This window comes from Triturus cristatus, chromosome 5_2 (genome assembly GCF_964204655.1).
Source record: "Triturus cristatus chromosome 5_2, aTriCri1.1, whole genome shotgun sequence".
Classification (NCBI taxonomy): Eukaryota; Metazoa; Chordata; class Amphibia; order Caudata; family Salamandridae; genus Triturus; species Triturus cristatus.
Window position 1 is genome coordinate 437,077,981 of NC_140588.1, and position 26,496 is coordinate 437,104,476.

The following is a 26,496-nucleotide window of genomic DNA, read 5'->3' on the forward strand; positions in this document are numbered from 1 at the left end:
AGCATCAGCAGAGGATTGCGGTCGCGTGAGTTATAGTTGCCTGCACTAACTATAACGGGGGAATTTCATTGGTTTTTTATCAGTAAAATTTCCGCTAACTATAACATGTGTGAAACCTATGGTTTTTTCAGTGAATATATATATATATACATAAATGCTTTTTTTAATTCAGCAATAAAACAGATCTTTGAACCAACAAGTAAAGCATGTGAAAGTCCTTGAATCTCACCAGACATGATATATTGTGAACAAGTCTAATACAACCGGCATAAGATGAATTATGTGAACCTGTGGTGGGATCATCATAGGAAGCATGAGATTCTTCCTGTGCCAAGTCAGTGACGGGATCATTTGGACTAGTGGCAGCAACGTCCGATGAAACCAAAAGTAAACTACCCTTTCTAGAAAGCAGCAACCGCCAAAAGCCATCCAGACGATTAGGATCTTCCCCAACCTCTTTTTCCTACCAGATTTCTGCTTGCTCTTAGGTTAACCTAACTAATGAGCCTCAACTCCGCCATCCTTCATTGTCAGCCAATACAGCACCTTTAAACCATTTCACCACTTTGCAAGGAAACACAAAAGTGGATTGACATTTCTTCACTCTATAGGGCTATTCATTGAGAACCCAGTCACCAACCGTCAGATTGGATTCTTTGACATGATGTCTCCTGTCAAAGTTTTGTTTGTACAACAGTTGCTAATATGCCACTTTTCCTTTAGCCATCTATTTGAAAACTTCAGATGAGTTGCTGGTAGCCAGGCTACTTAACGAATCAAGATAAAGACATACTCTGGGTGACCTCCTCCACAACAATTGAAAAGGAGATACCCCAGTGGCACTTGTGGGGAATAATCGAATACTCCCAAAGCTTTCCCCTGAGAAAGTCCTGAACATTGGCATCCACAGCACTTCTGTCTGAACTTATTCAAAGATTTTGTTCATTCTTTCCACCAAATCTTTCTATGTGGGAGAATAAAGGGCAACCCGGAGATATTTGATGTAAATCAATTCATTGCATAATTTAACTCAAAGTTAAATGTGTCTCATTGTCTATCACAAAAAATCTCGGTGGCCCCTCAATTTGGAACATCTTTCTCAAATATTTTCTAACAGAACTGGTGTTGGGGGATTGTGCAATATCAAAATATACTCCTTGGAGTAATAATCAATCAAAACCAATAAATATTTCTTATCATTGGGTAAAACATCAAACGGTCCAGCAAAATGCAAAGTTATCTTAGCCCACGAATCCTCAGGTATAGAGACAACATGTATTGGTGATTATCTGTTCTCCAAAGCTTGTCTGAATGGAGAAATGTTCGACAAGAATTTACCGATTTGAATACATGTGTATTTATGGAAGCCCAATAATAATGCTGTTTAATATTCTTGCTTATACTACAAATACCAAGATGTCCTTCGTGTGCCAACTTTATTCAGGTCTCATGGAGAGTCACTGGCGGAATAAGAGTCATCCCTTATCAAGATACCATCCAAAATGGTTAATTCTCCTGAGACCTTGGCAAATAGTTTTACACCAGGGTTAAGAAGATTCCTTTCACTCTGCCTGCCATTGGAAACAAATTCAACCACTTTTTGCAGTGCATTTTCCGACTGCACCAACTTTAACCACTCAGATCTGCAAAACCCTCCCTTGTCCTCCTTAACATCATCCACTAGGACAACCACACCCAACTTCATCCTGATCTTCAAGAACCTCATCTGACATCATAGGCATCCTAGACAATAGGAATTATCCTGAAGGCGAGACAAAAGCTTTTCCAATCTGGAATATGCATTTCCCCAGTGGCGGCTGGTGACATTTGAAAGTGCTGGGCGTAAAATAATCGCCGTACTGCACTGTGGCGAGCGAGCGAGGCCAAACAACCTACGGGGGCTTCTCCCCCGTGTAAATTTTGAAAAAAGAGTGGACAAATGGTGCATTTTCAAGCAAATTTGAGGAGTTGAAATAACACATTTAAATGACCTAACACATGAAGTCAAGTTGGAATAAAGTAATTAGAAGTAGTAATAAGAAGTAGACCTTAAAACATGTAAAATAAATTACAGCATGGGTTTTAGTGAAATGTAAGGTGTAATATAATGACTTTCTTAAGTAAATGTGCTGGAGATTAGACTCCCAAAAGAGTTGATCTCTTATTTAAAAGAGGGCATGGCACTGTGGTTGCAACTGCTATCCCTGCCTTGCTGGCAACCATTGTTGCTGCTCTTGTTCCTGCTATGGTATCAGTTGTGTTCGCTGTTCTGCTTGTTCTGCCTTTACAGCAAGGGTTGCTGCTTTAGTCACTGACCTATGTAGTCGATTAACAGTGTTGAAAGGAAACAAAATAGTATAAGAAACAAATCTAAACAAGACATCTGACATTCAGCTGCACCGAAAACCTTATCACCAGACAAGAGAGACACATAGCTGTTGATATGCCATGGTGGTGGTGGGTGGCTGTGCCAGGATACAAAAGAGAATAGGTACTGGATAACTGCCTCACCGTTTCAACTTTCAAATGAGTCAATAAACCTCAAAAGTTTGTGTGGCCTACAGAAGAGGCAATACTGGCACAGAGAAAGCTGTACATCATAGTCCAAAAACACACTGACGTGAGTTATTAATTCTTTTAACGCTGGAAACTTAGCCACTAAAGTGCAAGAGTGCTAGCCCTCAAGTAATTTCTCTATACCTTTGACCTTTCTAATTGGGACTCTAGCTTGTCTTTTCCTAGTACTCTGTGGTAAAAGACGAAACCTCTTGCGCTGGCCCTGAAGTAAACATGGACTGTTCTGCTAGACTGTGCTACCGATTTTAGAATGTTTGTTTTTCACTGGCTGAGAACTGAAACATAAGCTCAGAACTAACTGGAAGGCAAGGTCCCTGTGCAAAGTTTTCTGAAAACCAGCACCATAGACCTGCATTACGGTGTGCTTTGAACCCACAGACTAACACTGGGTAATGTCAGCTATGAAAGTGATTCTCCCTTTCAGCTGACACATTCTGCAGCCTAGGCATGACCTCTGTGCGTTTTGTGTCACTCAGCAAGGGACGCATGGAGTGACCTTGGTTTACTCCCGCTTGGACGGTGAATCGATATCCATATTCATCTCACCGGACTCTCAACAAAAAGAGCACCATGCTAGCCCCACTGCCTGAGCAGGCAGTAAGCGCCTTGTCACATTTATGAAGCTCTTTACAAATGTCATTACAAATCAATACAAAGTACAACAGCGTTCTGAAGAGGGTTATCATGTGGCTTGTGAGCTCTACAGTTACCATTTGGACCAAGAAAGGTGGATTGATGCCAAAGGACAGAAGCTTAAAAGGAATACGATTTGATAACTGCCACTTGACTAGACCCGGGCAGGGAAAAGGGAGGCGCAAACTATCACGTATCTTCCTGTTTCACTTCCCTCATCTGCGGCGGGAGTGAAAGTACAACGCTGTCGTCACTTTCACTCTCTTCAGGGCGCTGCCAGGTCCGGTACAACAACCCCCCACCCCATCCACATACTGCAAAGCAGAGTGAATAACACAGCTTTTATTTCCGAACCTTCAGTACAACATTCACAAGGGTTTGCTTTTTAAAGACAACCATCCAAAGGCCACCTCAAGCATATTGTTCCTCTAGCGCATGCACTTGACTCCGGAGCTGTTGAGCTCAGGAATCCTCCTGTTCGACGCGACGTCCATTGTGAGACGGGGAGAAAAATGCTATTCAACACGAGCGAGAAAAGTTGGAAAGCTACATATATGCCTTCCTTGCATGCCTTCATTCGCGGCTCGCAATGGGGGAGGGGTTTAAAAGAAAAGAAAACGTACCTGACCGGGTCTGCTTCTGCTCCTGGGCCGGGGTCTCGCGTTCTGCACCTGAGCTCCCTCCCCTCCAATAAGCCAATTACAATGCTGCAATGGCAGTGTTGTGATTTCTTTCTGGGTTAAATGAGTGCAGGGCAGGGGTTGAAGTAGTCACATTTTTGATCTTGGTAAATGCTTCATTGACATCATCTGACCAAATAAACTTTGAAACTTTTTTCAACAACTCACACAAAGATTGAACAATATAAGCATAGTCATCAATAAATCTTGAGTAGTATTCACTGAGACCCAAGAATTAATGAAGTGTGCCCTTGTCCTTTGGTGGGTTGGCATTGCTAATGGTTTGAACCAGAGAGAACCTAGATTTGATCTCTTCCACACGGATGTTATGATGCAAATAATCGAGTTCCTGAACCACTAATATGCATTTGTCCTATCTAAATATAATACCTGTGACCATAAAAATGGTTAACACTTTTTCCAAAATCAAATCATGTTCCTCAACAAATCAATACACCACCCTGGAATGCCTGCTATGCGGGAATATCAGCCAAAATATTGTCCATGAACTTTAAAATACACTTGCCACTATGGCAAACCCTAAAGGTAAGCGTACAAATTTAAACGCTCCAATGTATGTGACAAAGGTTGTAAGATCTTGTGATTCCTGCCAAATTGAGTTTATGATATGCAGATTGTAGGTCAATGAGTGAAAAGAATCTGGCTTAACACAAGTTCGCTAAAGGTTTATGCACCTTGGGCAGGGAGGGACAGTCTACCAAAATGTTCTTATTAAGTGTTCAATTCTTTGACTAATACCCCCATAAACTAATTTGTGCACTAAACTCTTGAGATCATCGCTTACGCTCAAGGGAATGGGCCTGACCTAATGTATGATCAGAACAGCATTGGATTTGAGCTTGAATTTGTGCTCACAGCCCTTGATGGAATCAATTCCGTCTTTGAACACTTCGGAAAACTTATCCAGGATCGTGATGGTGATACTACTTGAGACGGATTCAGGTTGAGAGATGAACATATCAGATACAGGAACTGGTGTGTTAGATCCGGGAAAGATGATTAAACCCATTTTGGCCAACTCCTGCCAACCGACCAAGTTCCTTCCCTTAACAGCCACAGAACTTTGGTGAAAGCCGATCTACAAAGACAAGTTATTGTTTCAAGAAAATAGCCAAGTACATCAATATCCTTCTCACCAAAGGTTTGGTAGGTATGTCTGGTTGATTGAGGGCAAAATCCTTTCCCCAATAAAATACTAGATCAGATTAAATGGTCATGGGAGCGCCTGAATCTGCCATCATCTTACCATAATAGTAGACATCAAAACATATGTCATCAGTGGAAGAAATATCTATATGGATAGTGAGAACAGCCTTGGAATAATGACTGGAACATTCCTCAAAATCACTTTCTACCCTGTTAACTTTAAATTGAGATTTAATCCCTCTGCATCTACTTTGAAAGTGGCCAACTTTCATGCATTTACTGTAAATTTTACTAAAGATGGGACAATTAAAATTGTTTCTAAGGTGTTTTTCAGAAACACATCTGAAACAAGTCATTTGCCCTCTCTGGGTTCTGTTCCTGGTAAATTTGTCCTTGACTGACACCATTTTTATAATAGACTGAACAGCATTACTATCAACTTAAGGACTAAATTGCTGTTCTGAGGCCATTAGTTTACTAAAAATTAAGGGATGCTCAATAGCCTTATTTATGTCAATCCCCTCTGCTAATGTATGATCTCTGGAGCTCAACAGTTGCTCTTGAGTTTGTGTACAGTAGCAGCTGTACACAAATGTATCTCTAATATACGTATCATGAGCATTCCCAACATTGCAAGTGGATGCTAAACATCTCATCCCTGAAACCAACCCTTCAATGCTTTCATCCGGGAATTGCCTTCTTTTGAAAAAGTTAAATCCTTATAATAGTACACTGAGATGTTTGGAAAACTTGCTGGTAAGTCTATTGATTTCTTCAATATACTCCTTCCAAAAGTCGCCCTTCTCCTCTTGGAGCTTCCATCACTAAGTTTGTCGAACATCTGTTGCCCTTCCAAAACTAAGTGACTAAAAAGTAATGCTGCCTCCCTTGATGCATCAAATTTCGTGGCATCAGTGGCCACTAAATTATTTTCATAGGCATTGTTTCCATTGTACAGGTGGTTTTCCTGGATTTTGCAAAAAAGGGTGAATTAGCACCAATTGCTGATTGTAATCCATGCGATCTAGTATAAACGGCAAGGTGCGAAAGAAAAGAAGAGAAGAAGAAATATCATACATAGTGCACAAAGTACTGTGCACAGACCAACAAAATAAGTTGCTAGTACCTTGGCTAAATCAAATGTATCAAATACAATTAGTTGTAGAAAGTTGTGCTTATCACAGTCATGTAGGTGTGCCACTGTATTAAAATACCCAAAACCAATGGCTGTCCAAGGTGTGCTTGTCATTGATGTGCATGCCGGAGCTAGGCTTGATGTGTGGAGAGTATGTCAACTCCACATCACTCTCAGCACACACTGCTAGAGATCAGTGTGCTGTAATTGTAACTCAATGAAGGTGTCCCCATACCTTCAAAATGGCTGCCATGCATCAATTTTTAAAGGAAATAGATCATAAAGATCTGCAAGATGGCTGCGACTGCCACCACTTGTTTCTGGAGCTGGTAGCCCTTGTACAAGCTGATGAGCCTGGTCCAAAATGACTGTCAGCCAGAGAGATCGCTGAGCCTGTTTCAAGATGGCCAGACTATTTTCTACAGGCAATAAGAGTACTAACAGATACATCTGAGTCACGCCGGCTACAAACGCATGTGTCCTTCACTTCACCAGAGGGTTTAGGCCTGCAAACGAAAAAGACACTATGTCGGGTGCCAAAACAAAGCCCATGTTGTTCGAACCCTAGTGATTCTGCCAAAAACTGTTGATGATAGACGAGCCAACCAAAGACAAATAGCACAATGTGAGCTCTGCTCATCACCAGATGTGGAAAAAGGACATTCAGATCCAAAAATTTACTAGGAACAACTTTTGTTGAAGTTAGAAGGAGCTCACGCACCACACCACCATATCCAGGAAAGCTCCACTACAACTGCCACCAGAAACATCAACATGAAACCTACAGGCAAAAAGAGCAGATCATAAAACATAGAACACACTTGAATATAAAGCAAGGCACGAGGTAAGCATAGAAGAACCCAGTAGCATTACACAGTGAAAATGTAAACCTATGGTAAAGTCTCATGAGAGGAACATCATGGATATACCATGTACTGATGAACGTAAATGTCACCTTTGTTGCCACCTTTACTAGCATTTCAATCCGGCTTCAACTGTCTTCTGTATCAGACCAGCATCACCCCAAAAAAAGCTGTTTACCACAACAAATAAAAATAACACCACAAGTCCAACTGTAGCCCAAAGATGTGGACTTTATTGTGTAGCAAAGCCAGGTTAGGCAGCGCGAGTGTGTCCGAGCTGATGACATGATTGTGTTTGCATTTAGTATTTCAGCGTGTGTGTGGGGAAATCTCTTTCATGTTTCACATATGCATGCTGTAGATGATTATGTGTCATCTCTGTACCCATTTTGCGCTGTAAACTGCATAGTGGTCACCTAGACTATGAAATGGACATGTGGGCCATGTGGCGAACACTTCAATATTGCTGCAGACAACCAGGCTAGCCTGCAAGCGTCCTGAATGTGTAGCGGATCCTTGGGATCTGTGATCAGCATTTAGACTGCATAACTATATTTTCTAGGAGTCCTAGTCAATATTATAAGCAGAACAATCACTTAACCCCTTCAGTGCCCGCCCCTTTCCCCGCCCTGTGCCGGCCGTTGCATTAGCGGGCGGGGTTTATGACGAGCTGGTCTCGTCATGGGCACAGCGCAACCGCGGCCCATGACGAGACCAGCTCGTCATGAGCATTGAAGAGGTTAATGTGTTTTTTTTTCCATTCAGCGGAGCTCAGTAATGTCTATCAAGGATATCAACTGTTCATGAAATAGTAAGGGACATTTTGCTTTTGAGTAGATCGTGGTCATTGGATACTTCTACTACTAATGTGTGTGTTTCTATATATATGGAACCTGTAGTTTCTACAGTCTTTAGAATGATCCCTATGTATAAGGACTATTTACAAAGTGTGTGTGTGTTCTCAATAAAAAAAACTGCCTTATGATTTGAGTACGTGGAGTGCTTTGGAAATAGTCTCTCTCCAGAGGGCAGGCAACACCATTTGGCCCTTTGCTCGTTTATAAGTTGCTGGGCAACAAAATGTTCAGTACGAACACTGCCTGGGAGCACTATGTCAAGACTGAGGGCTAAGGTCATACATTAACCTTCTTCAATAACTCTCTTGACCTCAGCACATTTACTTAACGCATATAAAGTCTGTTCATTATAGAACGTCTCTCAGAACAATGCACCCTATCACAAACAGCATTAGGTTAATTGTTCAGAGACTTAGTACATGGGTTGTGGGTGTAATACCTTTGCCTGTGGCTGGTAAAGCTGGACATTTTTTTGATATCTTATCTATGAAGGAAAACAGTGGTTGGTATGTCAGAACCTCAGGTCTTAGGATACTTCTTGCAAAACGTGTCAGATGGACTGGCAGCACCGGAGCTGCCTGTCGCAGGATGTGGGGTGCATGGAATAAAACTATAAAAGAAATATGCAGGCTCTCAGGTTTTCAGCGCAGACCCACTGCCCCTATACTTTTTTTAATTGTTTGTTATTTTTCTGATCGTTTCAAATGATCTTTCGGAGGGACAACGGATATGTCCTCTGATAAAGCTAGAAATCCTCTAGAAAGCATAGAAAATGAACGCAAAGTCGAATATTAGAGTCGAATTTCTGCAGGGTTGTTCACAGCGAAGCGCCAACAGATACTGCAATACAATAAAAAACAACATATATTAGAAGCCCAATCTTAAGACTCAAAGGTACAACGGAAACCCGTATGTACAGATATGGACACTGTTGGAGAGCGGCACAAAATCAGTGGAACGATCACTGGAACTACACAAGCGGTTAAAATAACTGTACGTACAAGTATCATATCATCCAAGTAACCACATCAAATGTGTCATTCCTTAGACCAGCCTTTGCTTTTTAGTAGCCAGCACTCTGAATACTGGGGCTTATTAACTCACACTTTTAAAAGTTACAGTAAAAACGAAATGAAAACAGAATTCATGTGCTGTATGCAAAATATGCAAGTCTTGGAGGTGTCACACATTACTGTGTGCTGATTTAAGGCTATGAAAGCTATTCGGAATGACCATGACATAAGGCAGCACATGACGCTTGGTAATTTACCTTTGACATACCTGCTAGATCGTCATGCTACATGCTACAGAAACTATAACAAAGAAAGGTGCAAAAGAAAAACAATGCGAATCCATTTCTGGCGTTCTTGCCGATTCTTTTAAACGGAACAAAAAGTGTTGCACCAAGTTAAGACATAGAGAAAGGGCACACCACAGTGTTTTTATCGTTCAATTCATATGAACAGGGGGAAACCAATAACTCCCCTCTTTAAACATGAAACTCGGTTCTTTGGGATGAAGCAAAATATGTAAATTCTTTTTGAGTTACATACATAGCCAAGCTGGTTCAAAATCGGTTTCCTTTATTTCCTTAAAAACAGGTTGTTGATGGGTTAGGAGTTCTCAATTAAAATCCCCGTGACGTAAAGAATGCTTGGCAATACGAGTTGCATGTTTTCCCAATTTGTATCTTCAGTAATTGCACAAATCATTCTGTGTAATCCTCCGTGAAAATGTTACTATACCGATTTACATTGCACCAACCCAAAAATGCAGCAGATGCCATTTTTTGCACCAGTAACATTTACATTTTTTGTATACGTTTTTATTCCCATTTGTACAATAAAAATAACTATACAACCATACCGCCAGAACAGTTCTGAATGGCTTGTAAAATCACAATGACAGTCAAGATCTCCCATCCCACCCCGCAGATTCAATCAATTTCCCCCATATACATTTAAGTACTATATAATAAACCATATACAATACAGATGGCTTATAAGTGGCAAGTTTCCAGTCACAGTTTCTTGCATGTGGCATGTACTTTTTGTTTCAAGCTTGCCACTCAAAACGTATGTCCCTGATGCCTCATTTTGCACTGCTGTGATTTTTGGAAATGCATATTGCACTCTTTTAAGTGTGGCGTTAGCCAAGATCTTTTGATTTTACCAAAATTACATATATGATATACTGAAAGGGGCTTTTGGGCAGACCTTTTCATTCGTTTTTGTTGTGTCATTCACATTTGTACGGTCACACACTATCCAGCATGAGGCTATGGGTCTGCCCACTCGAGCCATCCCTTTGAGTGATGGAATTATATCCTTTCTCAAGGCACACATCCACACACAAAGCAGTTTCCTCCAGTGATGTATGCAAGGGTCCACCGTCTCCTCCAACAATACTTATTTAGAAAAACCATGATAAACGAACATTGACAAATTCAAAAGTCCAGCAGCAAATTCAAGACGTATAGGCTTTGCCAATTCTTCTTCAAGCTGTACCTGAATTTAATTGTCCTATGTTACCTAAAGAAATATTGGTCTGGAAAGTTTTATCTCTAAATAGTAATAAAATATCTTGTTGATTGGTGGGAACCAAAGCCAACAAATGGTAGACCTATGCATCCTTAGTATATCTCATTCTTTCTATTTTTTCCAAGAAAGTTTGAAATCCCATGTATTGGCAAAGCCATATCATTTCGTAAGTACATGCATGCTTGATGATGTACGTGTGCATGTGTGCCTACAAAACGACACAGGTGTAATTTTTTTCCATTTTAATGCTACAAAATGGATCTTAAGAAAAAGAAAACACTTTTACACTACTTTATTTAAGACACAGGGGCTAGCAGCAATTTGATGTCTGGTCCTCTTCCTCCCTGCTGCCCCCCCCCCCGCAAAAAGAATAATGGTGTCCATGAGCCTAACTCTACAATTCATGGTGGAGAGAGAGGGGTTCACCTGAGCTCCTGGTTACCCTAGGGGTGTGCCAGGCTAAGGTGGACACTCCTACTCAGCTTACTCATTTTCCCACCTGTCCTGCTGCCAAAAGTAGGGTTTAGACAGGGGGGGGGGGGCATCTTCACTAGTTGGAGTTTCCCAAATCAGCACATCACAAGGTGAGAGCCTTTGAGGCTCACCACCAAGTGTTGCTGTTCCTGTCCGGGAGAGGTGTGAAGCACCTCCTCCCAGAGCAGGCTTTGCTTCTGACCTCAGAGAGCTCAAAGGCTTTCATCCCATGAAGTCAGAACCCTGTCTGGTGGTAGCTGGCTGGTGGGGACCAGTCAGCCAATACACTAGAAGTTTGTGATTTTTAAGGGGGCAGCTCTAAAATACCCTCTCAGTGCATTTTCTATTAAATCAAACACTGATATCAGCATGGGTTTATTATGCTAAGGAGTTTGGTACCAAACGCCCCAGCTTCCAGTAAAGCCATCATGGAGTTGTGGAGTTTGTAATAACAAATTGCCAGCCCATGTACTCAATATGGCTTCATTGCTCTTACAAGGTCTGTGAATGGCACACACTGTAGAGGCATATTGTTCTTGCAGCTATGTACTCACCTGTGGGATGGAGCACTCTGCCTTAAGCCTGTGAGGCCTGCTATAGGGATGACTTACCCATACCATAGGCAGTGATGGTGGGCATGGCACACAGGGATGACAATTTGGTCTGCACCAAAACACGCAGCCTGCAATGGCAATGTGTGGGTGTTAAGGTAAGGGGTCTCTGATGGGGTGGCATAATACATGCTGCAGCCCTCAGAGGCCCTCTCTGATCACAAAACCCTTGGTATCAGGGGGACATTTTACAAGGGACTTACATGTGGCCCAGAAGTGTGCCAATTGTGGATACAAATATACAGTTTTGGGAAAGAACACAGGTGCTGGGGCCTAGTTAGCCATGTCCCAGCACACACTCGGTCAAGTTAGCATCAGGTATCTGGCAAAAAGTTAGGGGGTATCCATACAAAAAGAGGTACTTTCCTACAATATCTTGAGATGGCAAAAACAATACACTGTCCAGTATCATTGGCAAGTATTCTGAAGACACTCCTATATTCTCTCACCCCCAGGTTGAGAGAGGATGGAAGTATCCACTTCCTCCTGTAGTCCTGATAGAATCTGCAAGATAAGATGTTCAGCTGTTTCTACTTCTCCAACACAAAATGGACAGGTTTTAGCAGGAGCAGGGTTTCCACTTTTCCATGTGGCTGTAAAAGCATATGTCGGTAGCTTCTTTAGATAAAATTTCATAAACAAAGAACTAGCCTACGGGGGCTCAATCTCATCAAAAAATGGCTCAAAATGATACTCCGTTTTATACTAAACAAAGTAGGCAGTGAGGGAGCCTTGCTTGATGGACCTTAGAGTGTGCAAATCATCATGTTGCCAAAAGGCATTTTTCTGGAACTGCTTTGAGATTGATACACCTTCCGCTGGTGTTGACCCAAAGATTACCCATCCCAATCATTCTCAGGGGATCCCTGACTGACTAAAAATAGGGGATTTTACTAGATGCCGGGATTCCCATAACCTCCTCTAGGGCCTTACGGATAATGGAGAGTTCCAGGTCTGTCCATGTTCCCTGCCAGGACAATAGGGGTTTCAAGGCTACCATGTGCCTTAGCCCATAGTCTAGCCTATATATCTTGGCCAACTCAGGGTCATTTGTAGCTCTCTCAACACAAACAGCATGCACAAAGCAATCTGCATTAAAACAAAAATAAACTGCCTCAAGAACTTATTGCAAAGAATGCTTTGCTTTGCAGCATTACACCAACCACATTAGGAATTCCAAGGTGCAGCCAGGATTTGTGGATCTTTTTTTTTATTTTTATTGTTTTAACTTAATTGACATTTTCATCAAAACAAAGAGACATGATCCCTTCAGCATAATGACAGGTTTGTAGAAAAGGAAATCGAACACAATATAGTGGTGTACAGTTAGTCATATCCGTGGTTATCTTACCTTGAAAATTATCAGCCCATACCTTCCAAGTTAGCAACAACTCAAGTAACCTGAGTCGTAGGATAGGCAATTCTCATCTGAATACATGGATTTCAGGACCTTATTCTGTCTTATTTCTACAATAACTAGCGGTCTAGCAACACAGTCCCCCACTACCCTTTTATTGCCCTTCTAAAGTTAGTGCTCTGCCTCCTCCTCCCGCACACGTGCAATTGCAACTTCACCACCAATATTCTCATCTTTAGTCAACCGGTATGTCTGGTATAATACCCAGAAACTTTTAGGCCAACTGCGCGGGGGAAGAAGCTCGCTATAAGTCTCAGTTTGCATGCTGCAGTACACCATCTTGCTGCTCCAGTCTGTAATAGTGGGGATCGGGCACTTTGACCAGCGCTTTGCCACACTTTGTCTAGCAAGTAACAAACCCATATCTACTAACCTGCAAATTGCCTTTGGGAGTGGCTTGGAGTACCCGAATAAAGTCAGCATGGGGACTGGCAAAATTTGAGTGTCTATAACATCACTTAATTCTTTAAACACCAAGTCCCAAAAGTTGCTAATCCTAGGACATATCCAAGCTAAGTGAAAATAATCCGCCAGGGTTTCCTTACAGCGATCACATTTAGCTGTGTTTCGCAGTCCATATCGACACAGTCTCTTCTGCATATAGTACACCCTATTTAGGAACTTAAAATGAATGAGCCTGTATCTCCCATTAAGCGAGATACGCTTCGTGTTTTCGCAGAAATATCTCCAAGTAACATCGTCCAGCTCTCTACCGAAGTCCCTTTGCCAAGCGAGTCTCGCATTGGTGTAGACGTTTACCCGATACCCCAGTGTTAGTTTGTAAATTTTGACACAATTTTGGTTGGGGAGACAGCTTTTATAAAATATGTGAGTGGTGTATCTTCGGGCGGTTCATCTAGTTCGCTGCCTAGTATGTCTGCCATTGCGTGCCTCATTCTGTGAAACTGAAATCTATGTAGTAGTGTTGCATTGGTATCAGGCCCCTCAAACTGTTCCCACGTCTTGGCTGTCCCTTCCAGAAACATATCCCCAATAGCCTTCATCCCCATAGAGCTGAGCGCTCTGGTCACTCCAATTTCTCTACACCAGGGAATCCAATGACACCACTCTAATGGTGCCAATGGGGAGTTTAATATCGCTCCAGAATGTAACTTCAGCAGGTGATGCCAGGCATGTCTCGTCACGTTTATGGAGTCTAGGATCCCCGTCCTGTGGTCAGAGGGTGTAAACAACATGGTAGGTAACAGAAGAGGAGAGGCAGCCACCCGTTCTACCTGTAAGTGCAGCGTGTCTGGTGAGCCATGTATCCATTGGTGCGCATGTTCACTTTGTGCCGCTATGTAGTATAAGTCAAAATCAGGGGCCCCCAGCCCCCCAAACGGTAAGGGAGTGTGAGTACATCCCATCTAACCTTGGCTTGTTTACCTGCCCATGCTAGTTTAATCAGTATCGTGGCAAGTGTGTGGAAAAAAAAACCCCGGGAGGATCAAAAGGATATTCGAGAACAGGAACAAGAAGCGTGGTAGAATTACCATTTTCATGTTTGAGATTCGCCCCATTAGTGACAGAGATAGTCGGATCCATCTCTCAATGTCATCCCCCAGCTTATTTACAGCCACCCCATAGTTCTCACGGAACACCACCTCCAAATCAGTATGTATCTTAATTACTAGGTATCGGACTGGCTCCATTGTCCACTTTAGCGGGTATTCAGGCTGGAGGGTACAGCAGTCGGGGTAAGGGGAAAGATCATAGATTTAGCCCAGTTTACTCTCAGGCCAGAAATTGCACCAAATTTCACTAGTTCTCTCAGTGTAGGAGACAGATTATTCTCAGGGTCTCTACTGTAAAGAAGCGTGTCGACGGCATACGTGGAAACTATTAGCTGGTAGTTCGGGAAACGTATACCCCTATGATTGTGATACTCAAGTAAGGCGCAGGCTAACGATTCCGCCACCAGCGCATATAAAATCTGGGATAAAGGACATCCTTGCCGTGTACCTCTAGTAATGTGTATCTGGTCTGTAACTAAAGTGCCGATTTTTATTCTAGCAGCTGGTGAGTTATACAAGACTCCCATCATTTGTAGGAACATATTACCCAATCCCATCCTCGTCAACACAATCTTCATGAACTGCCACTCGACCAAATCGAAGACCTTTTCCATATCCAAAAAGACTGCCACTGCCTGTACGTCCTATCTGGTATGCTGTATCGCCCCAAAGACTGTTCTCAAATTTATAGGTCAAGTTCCTACCCGGAATAAATCCCTCCTGTTCTGGGGCCACTAAGTACGGAACTAACGGTGTCAGTTGGGTAGCAAGGATTTTGGCACAAAGCTTCATGTCAACATTTAGTAATGACAGGGGACGGTACGAAGAACATTCGATTGGAGATTTGTCAAGTGTCAGTATCACTACAATGACCGCCTCTATCATCGACGGTGGCATGATGCCGTCAACCACCATGTCTTCAAACAGTGTAACCAAGTGTGGGATCAACAGGTCTTGGAATTCTTTGTAAAAAGTGACCGTGAGTCTATCCACCCCAGGGGCACTACACGATTTCATCCCTGCTTGCGCACAGAGAATATCCTCTTTCTCCAGTGGACGCATTAGGTACTCAGTGTTCGTTAGTTAGCTAGGGCAACTTCAGGGGGGTCAAATAGTCTAACATTTCCAACTCCACGCCTTCGTGCCGGGAGCGGTACAATGTCGAATAATACTGATGGATTCGCTCCAATATCTCTCTCTCTTCCATTATTACCTCCCCCTGTTCCCCCCTAATTTCAGAGAGCACCGTAGTTTCTCTGCATTTCTTCAGGAGGGAGGGCAGGACTGCACCCGGGCACTCCCCCCTCACCATACGTGCGTGCTGTTGGCATATTTGCCTAGGTGCTTGAGCTCCGCATCTGCCGTTTCATGGTATTCGTCTACTATAGTTTTGAACGTTACTGTATCAACGTCGGGCGCGCCATCTACCATTTGGCATTCTAGCGATTTAAAGGAGCCCTCCAAGTCAGAGAGCCTCCTTCAGACTGTACGAAGTACTCTGGAGTGTTTCGACGCGGCTATCCCGCGAATATAAACTTTAAATGCTTCCCAGACCATTGCGAATGTGTCCACCGAGCCAATATTGCAGGTGAGAAAGGTGTCTATTGCTTCAGAAATCTCAGACTTAAAAGCAGTATCCAGCAGCGAGTATGGGGGGGAAGTGCCAGGTAAAAGGGGGAATCCGTTTCTCCGGGGCGGTTATCACTAAAAGTATAGGGGAGTGATCCGAGTAAGTACGTGGGAGCCAAGTACAATCCTTGATTCCGCGTGTATGTGTTCAGACGCTAGCCAATAGTCAATCCTTGTATGCAAGTCGTGGAACGCCGAGTAGTGTGTATACCCACCCGTCTCGGATTCTGCTGCTGGCAAACATCAAGTTAGTTCTAATTGCGTCATCGCATCCGCAATGGTGCGAGCCGCAGCCGGAATACGCCTGTACGGGGCTCCCGATCTATCTAGAGGCGAGTTCAAGGCACAGTTAAGATCCCCCCCCCCCCCACAAGAGTTGAGGTCTTCCTGCATAGACATGCATCTTTTCTGTGAGAGAGGTGTAGAACCCCTGGTTATCATAGTTGGGGCCATAGACATTAACCAAAATCAAGTCTAAACCCTTCCCTGTGCATCGTGAAACAACGTATCTGCCCACAGGATCTGAATCCAGGGGGTCAAGTTTAAGGTGAGATTTAGGATTCACCTAAGTGATCACCCCTCTCGCATGGGTAGTGAAGCCCGCTCCAAGGGTGTTCCCTTGTAAACTTCTGCTGCGGAACATGATACTACTCAGTGTCCGGTATGATTCCTGTAACAGGGCAATATCTATTCTGTGTCTCTTCAATTAAGCTATGACCTTCCTTAGCTTTCTCTGGTCATTGAGGCCCCTAACATTCCAGTTCAGGGTCCTCAGCACGTTATGTGTACCCAAATCTCACCCCCTACGGCTCATCATCAACATAGGAAGGGATCAGTATGTAGCTTGGGCTGTTACGTGTGACTGAAATCAACGGTATTACTGGTCGTCCAAACCTAGTGTTTCTAAAAACTCTGCAATGTGTCTATCTCAGTTCCCCTCCTCCCATAGCCACGCCAAGCTGTGCCCAACTGTGCATTGGCGAAATCCCCCCGCAAAACCCCTATCATAACTAATTCACATCAAACAGCTCTGTAATCACAATTGCTGAGGTTATACTCAAGGTGTGGTGCACACACATAGGCGGATGTTGCCTGATCGTGTTGTAATTAAACTATGGTAGGTTAACTGTCCATTACCGTCTGCCATCTTAGCTATTAGTGTCATGGGATATCTAATCGCGTATCTCAGCCATTCCCCCCGTCTTCATGTGAGGTATAGCGCTCGCCCCAGAACTAATTGTACAACCTGGCCGCATTCTTAAGGCATCCTGAACAACCCCAACTCTCAAACGAGCCACGACACAGTGCTCAAATAGTCCTGCAACAGACCATGCTACAACAACTTCTTTATCATGCCACCGTTCAAGTGTCCCCATCTTATCTGGCAGAAAGGAGGGGATCCTCGCTAGTCCTGTTCGTCCAAACTTCCTCCAGCCGCTCCCTCCACCTCAGTGTGCTCTGGGCTCCTCCGTCGTTCTTTAGCCCACTCCTTCAGGGATTTCTGCAGCACCTTGGGGTCAGTGAAGATCCTGGATTGGGCCTGCCTGTTAACCCGTAACCTCGCTGGATATAACATGGCATAGTCCACATTCTGATCTTGCAGTTGTCTCTTGAGTGGTGTAAATTGTTTGCGAGCTTCCTGCACTCAGGCTGTAAAGAAAACTTGTCGGAGCCCAGCAAAGTATGGAGCAGTTTTTCCACAAAGAGCTCCATGCTCCCCACCTGCTTGGATTCTGGCAGGCCCGTAATGCGTATATTACATCTACGGGAGCGGGCTTCGAGGTCTTCCGCCGCCTTATCCTGCAGGGTTTGCAATGCTTTGCTCATCTGTTTCTGCATGGTATCCATTTCTGTCTGTGTATCTTCCAGTTCAGTCACTCTGCGCTCCACCATATCTATCCTCTCTACTTGCTTGTCCATACTTTCTGTCATCCTGTCCATCCGGTAAGACAGGGAATCCAATTTAGTGTCTGTGGCTGACAGACTGGCATGTTGGTTTTTCTGCATGGCTGCAAGCATGGCCCGGATATCTCCTTCCACCTGCTCCGGGCTTTCCTCTGGCGCGTCTTGGTCCCTCTCCGGAGTTTTTTCTCTGGTCCTAGACTTCCTCTGGTCAAACGTGAGCTTCGGTTGGGTTTTGTCGACTTTCCCCATTATGGGTGCGTGAGGTGTGCAGCCGCAATGCACCTCGCCGCCGGGAAAATGTTAGCAGGCAATGCGTCCCCTCGCTGGGTTCCGAGAAGCAGTTCTGTCCGGTTGTCTCAATACCGCAGGACGCAGCAGCCGTAGTGTCCCAGTTCTTCCAAAGGCAGAATAACCCGCCGCCCCGCCAAGTCAGCGCTGGAATGAGCGTTGTTCGCCATGCGTCCGCTCTAAGAGACTCACCCCAGTTGTACATCGGTGAATGTCCAACTGTATTGCTTGCCCCGCAGTAGGTCGTAATCAGGGCTGGAGCACCCTTCTTCACATGCGCATGCACGGCATGGACTGATGCAATCCGCTACTGCACTCCAGGTGTCCAGCTGTTCAATCGTGGTTCCTTTCCCAGCAGGAGGGGAAAACAGCTGGCGCCTCTTCCCCTTAGGACCACCCCAATAGCTTACAGAGTCCTGAGAGAACTGGAGTTTCTTAGATCCCCCAATGGGCTGTGTGACAAATAATGATGAGGGGCCCGTCGCGGCACCGTCATGGGCACGGGTGGGCCATGATGAGTTGAGTTCTCGCCGCCTCTGCCCGGCTTTGCTTCTAAGAGGCCGCTGATGGTGCTGATGTGCCTTGAGGATCCCCCTTGGTCAGCGAGGGATAGTGCAGCACTTACTGCCACTTTGAGGCACCGGTCCGAGTCCGGAGGTCTCAGCAGTCAGACCGGTTCCCCACAGCCAGCCAGGCCCAGGCGTCCAGGAGACAGCAGGTGTCGTCCAGTGACTGCTCTGCCAGGCACCGAATGTCCGGCCCTAGTTTCCTGTCGAGCTGTGCTCTATTCCGCCCCCTGCGCACCCGCAGGGAGCAGCAGCTCTCTCAGCTGCGCCTCTCCGGCTGTGCGCTCTCCGGCAGCTCTGGGTCAGCGTCTCCAGGCGGGGTCTCTCTCCCAGCTCCACAGCAGGCCTTGTTGCGTAGCTCCCATTCCCGGAGCTCGTGCCGTATATCTTATGAGCGCAGTCACCTCCATAGTTGAAAACACTACCTATGTGTGGGGACAGCCTTCCGACGCACAGGGTAGTGTAATTACAGCAACTGGAGCAACTCTAACTCAGGATTCCTGACGAATTATTAGATGGCGTGACAGAGCTCATGGCTTAGGCGGCTATCTTCAGTGCAGGCAAGCTCTGCCTCCATTTGTGGATGAATTTACAATACCGACTCACCCACATCTTTTGTCTCTAACGGCCACAGCAAAAGAGAATCTCAACAATATCCAAAGAGCATATGTGGGTGGCCGCTCCTCTGGGGAGGGGGTCCCTAACACTTCAGCATGTTGGGCTGCATGATATCGATGCTATTTGTCAGGTCCGAGACTGTTGGATGATCATGGACCACCAATACATCTACATCAATGTTCACCTATAGTGTCTATGGTACGGTGGTACACGTTGTTATGCCTGCAGGATACATTGCAAACAATAGGACACAGGCGCAGGCCTGCAGTCCTCTATGAAACCCTGGCTCCGTATATTTATGTCAAAAATGTTTCAATGTGGTTTCAATCAATCAAGGATTTATAAAGTGCAGTATATCACCTTTGAGAGATGAGTCTTGGTTGCTGAGTTTTATATTGTTTGTAGTCTCTTCAAGAGGAGTTCAGTAACTCCTACGTAGACTGTGTTCCCGTAGTCCAGCCAACTGGTGATGAGGGCTTGTGTGATGGTCCTTCTGGTGTTGACTGGGACCATTTTGTAAAACAATAGAGCACATCAATATAATTAAGTACTATAGGTAGATTTAGGAATGCATACTCTTTAAAAACCTACTGACTTTGGGAACAACCACGGACTACGGTAGTTGTCAAAAGCCCTCGGAGGATTAATAACAACTCAAAAATACCTGGAGACTTAAAACTATCTTTATCATGGAGGCAAGCTATAGTCAAGCACACTTTTGTTGTATGCATCAACATGTCATGGTAATCACCAAGACAATCAAGCACAGCATTCCATAATTCTACCGTTGCTTTTAAATGCAGATTGCAACAACTAAAAACTTTCAATTTTAATTCAATCCAACAAGATATGCTGGGCAAACAAGAGCAACTGAAGGCAGCCAAATCTCCCTTCTAGAGGTTTGTCTAATGCACAACACCTCAGAATAATCAACATATGCTGGTTGTATAGCTTTTGGCCTCTGCAGACAGAGCAGTGCACGTGGTGCTGATAGTATTATTACAGACAAACACATTTACAATAAAATTGGTTTAATTTAGCAAAGTTATAGTGACAGTATATATCAAGGAAAAGACATGCATGTAGTTAAACAGTCAGTGGCCTAGCAAGAGTGCAAATGGGCCCTGGAGCAAGCAGGTGTAACAACAGTAATTGGGGTGCAGTGAGCCCATTAGTTTTCTGGTCCCGGTGTCACTGCACCTGCTGCATTGTTAAACGAAATCGGAATTACACCGGCAAAGTCATTCATTGCTTTATTAATGTGTTTGTATTGTAAAAAAAAAACAGATGTGTTCTGTATTCTATCATTACTGACGCTATGCATTAACTAATGTCCCTTTGTATTTTTCATTCATTTAACAGGGTAGCCAAAACTCTAAAGATGTCAGACGAAGAGTGTTCGGTTGTAAATGTCAAACGATCTTGGAAACACAGCACTCCAGTGTTTTCCATGTTTTCCCAAAGTTTGCCATCACTGGAAGAAGAACCCGATTTAGAAATGCAAGAAACTAGCAATGAACCATGGAGGCCACCGTACCCATGTCCGTCCGCAGTGAGTCCACAAAGCCAGCTGGCCGCCTCCCCACTGCCCTGCAATGCTACAGTTATTGTAAGGAAACGGCTGTCCACTGTCTTGGCTTCTGAGGAATCAACGGAAGAATCCAGCCTCAATAAAACAGCGTCGCCCCACAAAGAGCAGACAAAGAAAAAAACAGCACGTGCCTTGCAGACTGTAACCCAGTTCAAGACAGCAGGGTTGCCAGGAATAGCGGATGAAAAAGAAAGAAAGATGAAACGAAGTGGAAAGGAAAAATTACGACAGGTAAAGTGCACATTGACATTTTAGCATAAAACAGAACCTGCCACATGGAAAAGGGACGTGAAAAATAGTGGTATTTTCCAAACTTCCTTAAACAATTTGGGAAATTATGCCTCTATAACAAAATGTGATTTGTTTGTATCTTGCACGGTGTTATTCGCATACGACATGAAAACAATTCTTACAAAATGTCAACCGGAGACAGGTAGAGTAGAAAATTCCTCATAGCAAGACACTTTAAAACAAGCATTTGCAGTGCAATAGTTTAAGCAATTGGCATTGTAAATTGCAATGCCTTTTATTTATGTGTTGTTTTTAAAACAGATAAATAAAATGCATTGTCACTTACAATGCCAATAGGTCAAACTCTCGTAATTGTGAAACCTATTGCATTGCAAATGCTTGTAGTACTTGCAGTTCATAAGTTATTTTTTAAGTTCAGAAAGGCTTTATTAAAACATTGTGCACAAAATAAAACTCATGTCAGTACAATGAGAGTTACACTAATACAATAATAAGAATCGGACTCCTAAAATTTACAGAGAAGTGAGACAATTGAAAAGATCATCAGAACCATTGAAATATCACAGTTTTTAGAAACATTAAGGGGACTCAAGGAGGTTTTTAAACTTCTTGTTGAGACGGTTGCATTTGGGAGCATCGCTTAGCACTTGTGTCTAAGTATGTGGTAACAGGTGCCCACAAATCCAAGCGTATCGCTGCCATATGCAAGGGGTGAACAAAAGCAGTATCCAATCTATGATTGTGACAGATATTATACCACCATGCTTTGTAAGAAATTTTTGGGAAATCTTTCCAGTTTGCAGTAATTTGCTGAAACGCAACAGCTAATAACAAGTCAATGAGTTTGATATTAAGCGAAACATTCTCCCAACAAGGAGATAAACTACCTAAGAAAACATTGGTAAAAGAAAAAGGGCATTTAGTTCCATAAAACAAATTAATTTGAGACCACACTTTTTCCTAAAAAGCATGCACAAATGGGCAAGAAAAAATCATGTGAAATAGGTCTGCATTTGGGGAGGTACATGTCCAGCATGCATCGGACATGGTTGCAAATTGTTTACCTAAGATGTTGGGTGTACACAAAAAATAAAGTCTGTGTCATATTGGCTGCTCTGGATGAATTGCGAATCTTGGTCCAAATCTTGTTCCATAGGGACACTGGCCAAGTTACCGTCAAATCCTTTTCCCAGTTCACTTCCGTTTTGGATTCCTGTCTAACAGAGGTTTTATCTTGTAGACAACTATATATTAAAGAAGCTGTAATATGTAAAGCGGTGAAGCAGAGCTGGAGTTGGCGGGAGTATGCACAATAGAACGTCCATAACCACTTGCTTAAGTAAAACATATTTATGAATAAATGAGGCAGGCAAAGAAAATGATTGACGAAGCGAAGTAAAGGACAGGAAACTGGATTGAGAAAACAGTTGATGGATCCAAATTAACCCTTTTTGTCTCCAAGACCGCCAATAAAACGACTTATTACGAATGAGCAAATTTCTATTATACCAAATGGTCGAATTAAAGAAGGAAGTCATGACATCATGGGTAGAGGGAGAGATGGATTCCAGAAGTTTGGTTGATAATTTAAGTATGGGAGTAGACACAGTCTGCGGTTTACGCGAAAAGGAAAGATATTCAGTAAAGGAAAAGGGGTATAGGAAAAGATGCTCGATTGTAGTCCAGAGGGGACGATCTTTGATAGAATCTAGCAACCAAAAGAAGCCTGACGTAAGGAGAAAGCTTTCTGATATGTCGGGAAATCAGGAAAATTAACTCCCCCTCCGCCTTAGGACGGAATAACTTGGAGAGAGACAATCGAGGTTTCTTCTTGTGCCAAAGAAAAGAGGAAAGGATCAAATGCATTTTCTTAAAGAACCTTAACAGGAATAGAAACTGGGATGTTAGAAATAGTGTAGAGAATTACGGGTGACAACATCATCTTAATAGTGTCTAAGCGACCCCACCAGGATAAATATAGGGGATGCCATTTAGTGGATAAATCTGAGATTCTTTGAGAACATTTATTCATACAAAGGGTAACCGTGTCTGAAATCGTAGGAGTAATATGTAATCCTAGATATTTAATATAGTCAGGTTTCCACGCAAGATTAGAAGCATTAAAGACAGCCTTAAAAGTAAATTTAGTTAGGGGTAAAATCTCACATTTATCGTTATTCAACTTATAGCCGGAAATAGATGAGAAGGCTTGTACTTCTGCTAAGAAGGCCGGGATTGAGTCATTTGGATGCGACATGAAAAGCAAAATATCATCTGCATAAGCTGCAAGTTTGATGTGGTAATGTGATGATTGGAAACCATATAATTTGGGGTTTTGACGTAACTTAGAAAGGAAGGGCTCCAGAGCCAAGTTAAAAAGGAATGGAGAGAGGGGACAACCCTGACGAACACCCCTCCCCAAATCAAAGAATGGGGAATTAAACCATTAACATAAACGGCTGCGCGAGGATTTGAGTTAAGCAAAGAAATCAGGGAAGTAAATTTGGGACCAAAACCGAACCACTTGAGAGTATAGAATAAATAGGTCCACTCAACCCTGTCAAAAGCCTTTTCGGCATCCAATGCTATCGCCGCAAGTGCTTGCTTTAAATGAGAGGATTTAGACAGAACATTAAAAAGAAGTCGCGTGTTGTCGGTTATATACCTACCTTTAACAAAGCCAGATTGCTCTTTTCCCAATAAATTCGGTAAATAAGAATCCAACCGTAAAGCCAAAGCTTTAGAGAAAATTTTATAATCAATATTAACCAAAGAGATAGGTCTATAATTCTTACAATATTGGGGGTCTTTCCCGTCCTTGGGGATGAGACAAAATATGTGCTTCAGAGAAGGAGCATGAGGAACTACCCAGTAACCTAAAAGAATGTATAAGGGAATGCAATTTGGGCATCAGATGTTTAGAAAAGTAGAGATAAAACTCAATTGTAAATCCATTCGGTCCTGGTGCCTTGTCTTTTTTAAGGTGTTGAAGGGCATCTACTAATTCTTGTAGTGATAAGGCTGACTCCAAAGAGGACAAATCTGGGGTTGTATGTGAGGTGCGTTGAATATTGGAGAAAAACTGTGGAAGGGATTGATCAGTTGGTTGCATTTCAGAACTGTATAATGATGCATAAAAGGAGGAAAATTCATCCATAATTTCTTTATCCTTGAATTTTAAAATTGATTGAGCATCATAAATTGATTCAATATTTAATATGTTATGCTTAACTTTTAAGTAATTAGCCAAAATTTTCCCCGCCTTATTCTTACCCCCGTAGAATTTTGCGCTAGATTTGAGCAAATAAAACGAAGCATTCTCAGTAGATTTTTTGTTAAATTGCAACTTGGCCTTAATGAGAACTGAATATTTTGAGTGAGAAGTATAGTAAGAGTGCTCCAGTCTCTTAATGTCCTGAAGGAGGTTTTTAGTAAAGATACAAGCACACTTCCGTTTTTTAGCCACAAATCCAATTATAAAATCTCTGGCGGATGCCTTAAAAGCATCCCATATAGTTGAGAAAGGCATGGAGGGAGTCTGATTCTTCTAAAAAAAATCGTTAAAAAAAGTAAGAAAGGAGGTAGGAAATTTTGGATCCAAGAGGAGGGCATTATTAAAGCGCCACCTTCTAGGACCTGTAGAAGCGGGTACAATATCTAAATCAATCGAGACAGGAGCATGGTCCGATAATAAAATGGGGCAATTCTCTGCGTGAGTGAGTTTGCGAAATGGCGTGAGAAACAAATATGTAATCAAGTCTTGACTGGGTATGGTGAGAGGGGGAATAAAAAGTATACTCCCTAGTAGTCTGGTGACCAAGACGCCAGGCATCTAGGAGTTTATGTTGAGAAACGGAGTGGACAAAGGATTTTTGGGGTTTATTAGGAACATAGGAGGTAGTAGAATTTCTATCTATAAATGGATCAAAGACCTGATTACAATCACCAGCCAGAATGAAATTATCTTCTATGCAGGGAGAAATTTGCTGAGCCTTAAATGGCGACCGTGCGACGCAGGTGAGTGTGACCCACTTGTGGGACACCCCCGTGCCACACGGCCACCAGCTGCTGCGTGTGCCCCTTGCCTGCCCTCTGCCTCGCTGCTGCCACGTTTGCCGGTTGCCGGCTGCCTCCGCTGCGGTTGTTTTTGCTCTTGTTTTGTCGATAATTTGTGCCTGTTTTGTTTTAATTTCATTTTGCCCTTGTTTTGTCGATAATTTGTGCCTGTTTTGTTTTATTTCATTTTCCCCGTGTTTTGGTTTTCCTTCCTTGTTGTCCGCCTACCTCGCCGCCCTCCGCCCTCCCTTCCCGCCACCGCCGCTTTTCCCCGCCCCTTTTTCGATTCTTTACCCTCCCCGCTCCCGCCTCCCAGCTGCTCCGCCCACCCGCGCACTTGGCCTTAAATGGCGACCGTGCGACGCAGGTGAGTGTGACCCACTTGTGGGACACCCCCGCGCCACACGGCCACCAGCTGCTGCGTGTGCCCCTTGCCTGCCCTCTGCCTCGCTGCTGCCTCGTTTGCCGGTTGCCGGCTGCCTCCGCTGCGGTTGTTTTTGCTCTTGTTTTGTCGATAATTTGTGCCTGTTTTGTTTTAATTTCATTTTGCCCTTGTTTTGTCGATAATTTGTGCCTGTTTTGTTTTATTTCATTTTCCCCGTGTTTTGGTTTTCCTTCCTTGTTGTCCGCCTACCTCGCCGCCCTTCGCCCTCCCTTCCCGCCACCGCCGCTTTTCCCCGCCCCTTTTTCGATTCTGTACCCTCCCCGCTCCCGCCTCCCAGCTGCTCCGCCCACCCGCGCACTTGTCCTTAAATGGCGACCGTGCGACGCAGGTGAGTGTGACCCACTTGTGGGACACCCCCGCGCCACACGGCCACCAGCTGCTGCGTGTGCCCCTTGCCTGCCCTCTGCCTCGCTGCTGCCTCGTTTGCCGGTTGCCGGCTGCCTCCGCTGCGGTTGTTTTTGCTCTTGTTTTGTCGATAATTTGTGCCTGTTTTGTTTTAATTTCATTTTGCCCTTGTTTTGTCGATAATTTGTGCCTGTTTTGTTTTATTTCATTTTCCCCGTGTTTTGGTTTTCCTTCCTTGTTGTCCGCCTACCTCGCCGCCCTCCGCCCTCCCTTCCCGCCACCGCCGCTTTTCCCCGCCCCTTTTTCGATTCTGTACCCTCCCCGCTCCCGCCT

General features: G+C 43.7%; 1 protein-coding gene across 9 annotated transcripts in view; it reads left to right on the forward strand.

Moving 5' to 3' along the window:
- Positions 1–26,496, forward strand: part of CCDC201 (coiled-coil domain containing 201) — a 193,029-nt gene that overhangs the window by 81,789 nt on the left and 84,744 nt on the right. For all 9 annotated transcript variants that reach the window (XM_085607376.1, XM_085607380.1, XM_085607372.1 and 6 more), the window contains one exon: positions 20,837–21,296. In XM_085607376.1, the coding sequence (XP_085463502.1) occupies positions 20,856–21,296 (441 nt within the window). In that variant the 5' untranslated portion in view covers positions 20,837–20,855. The remainder of the gene's footprint in view (positions 1–20,836; positions 21,297–26,496) is intronic.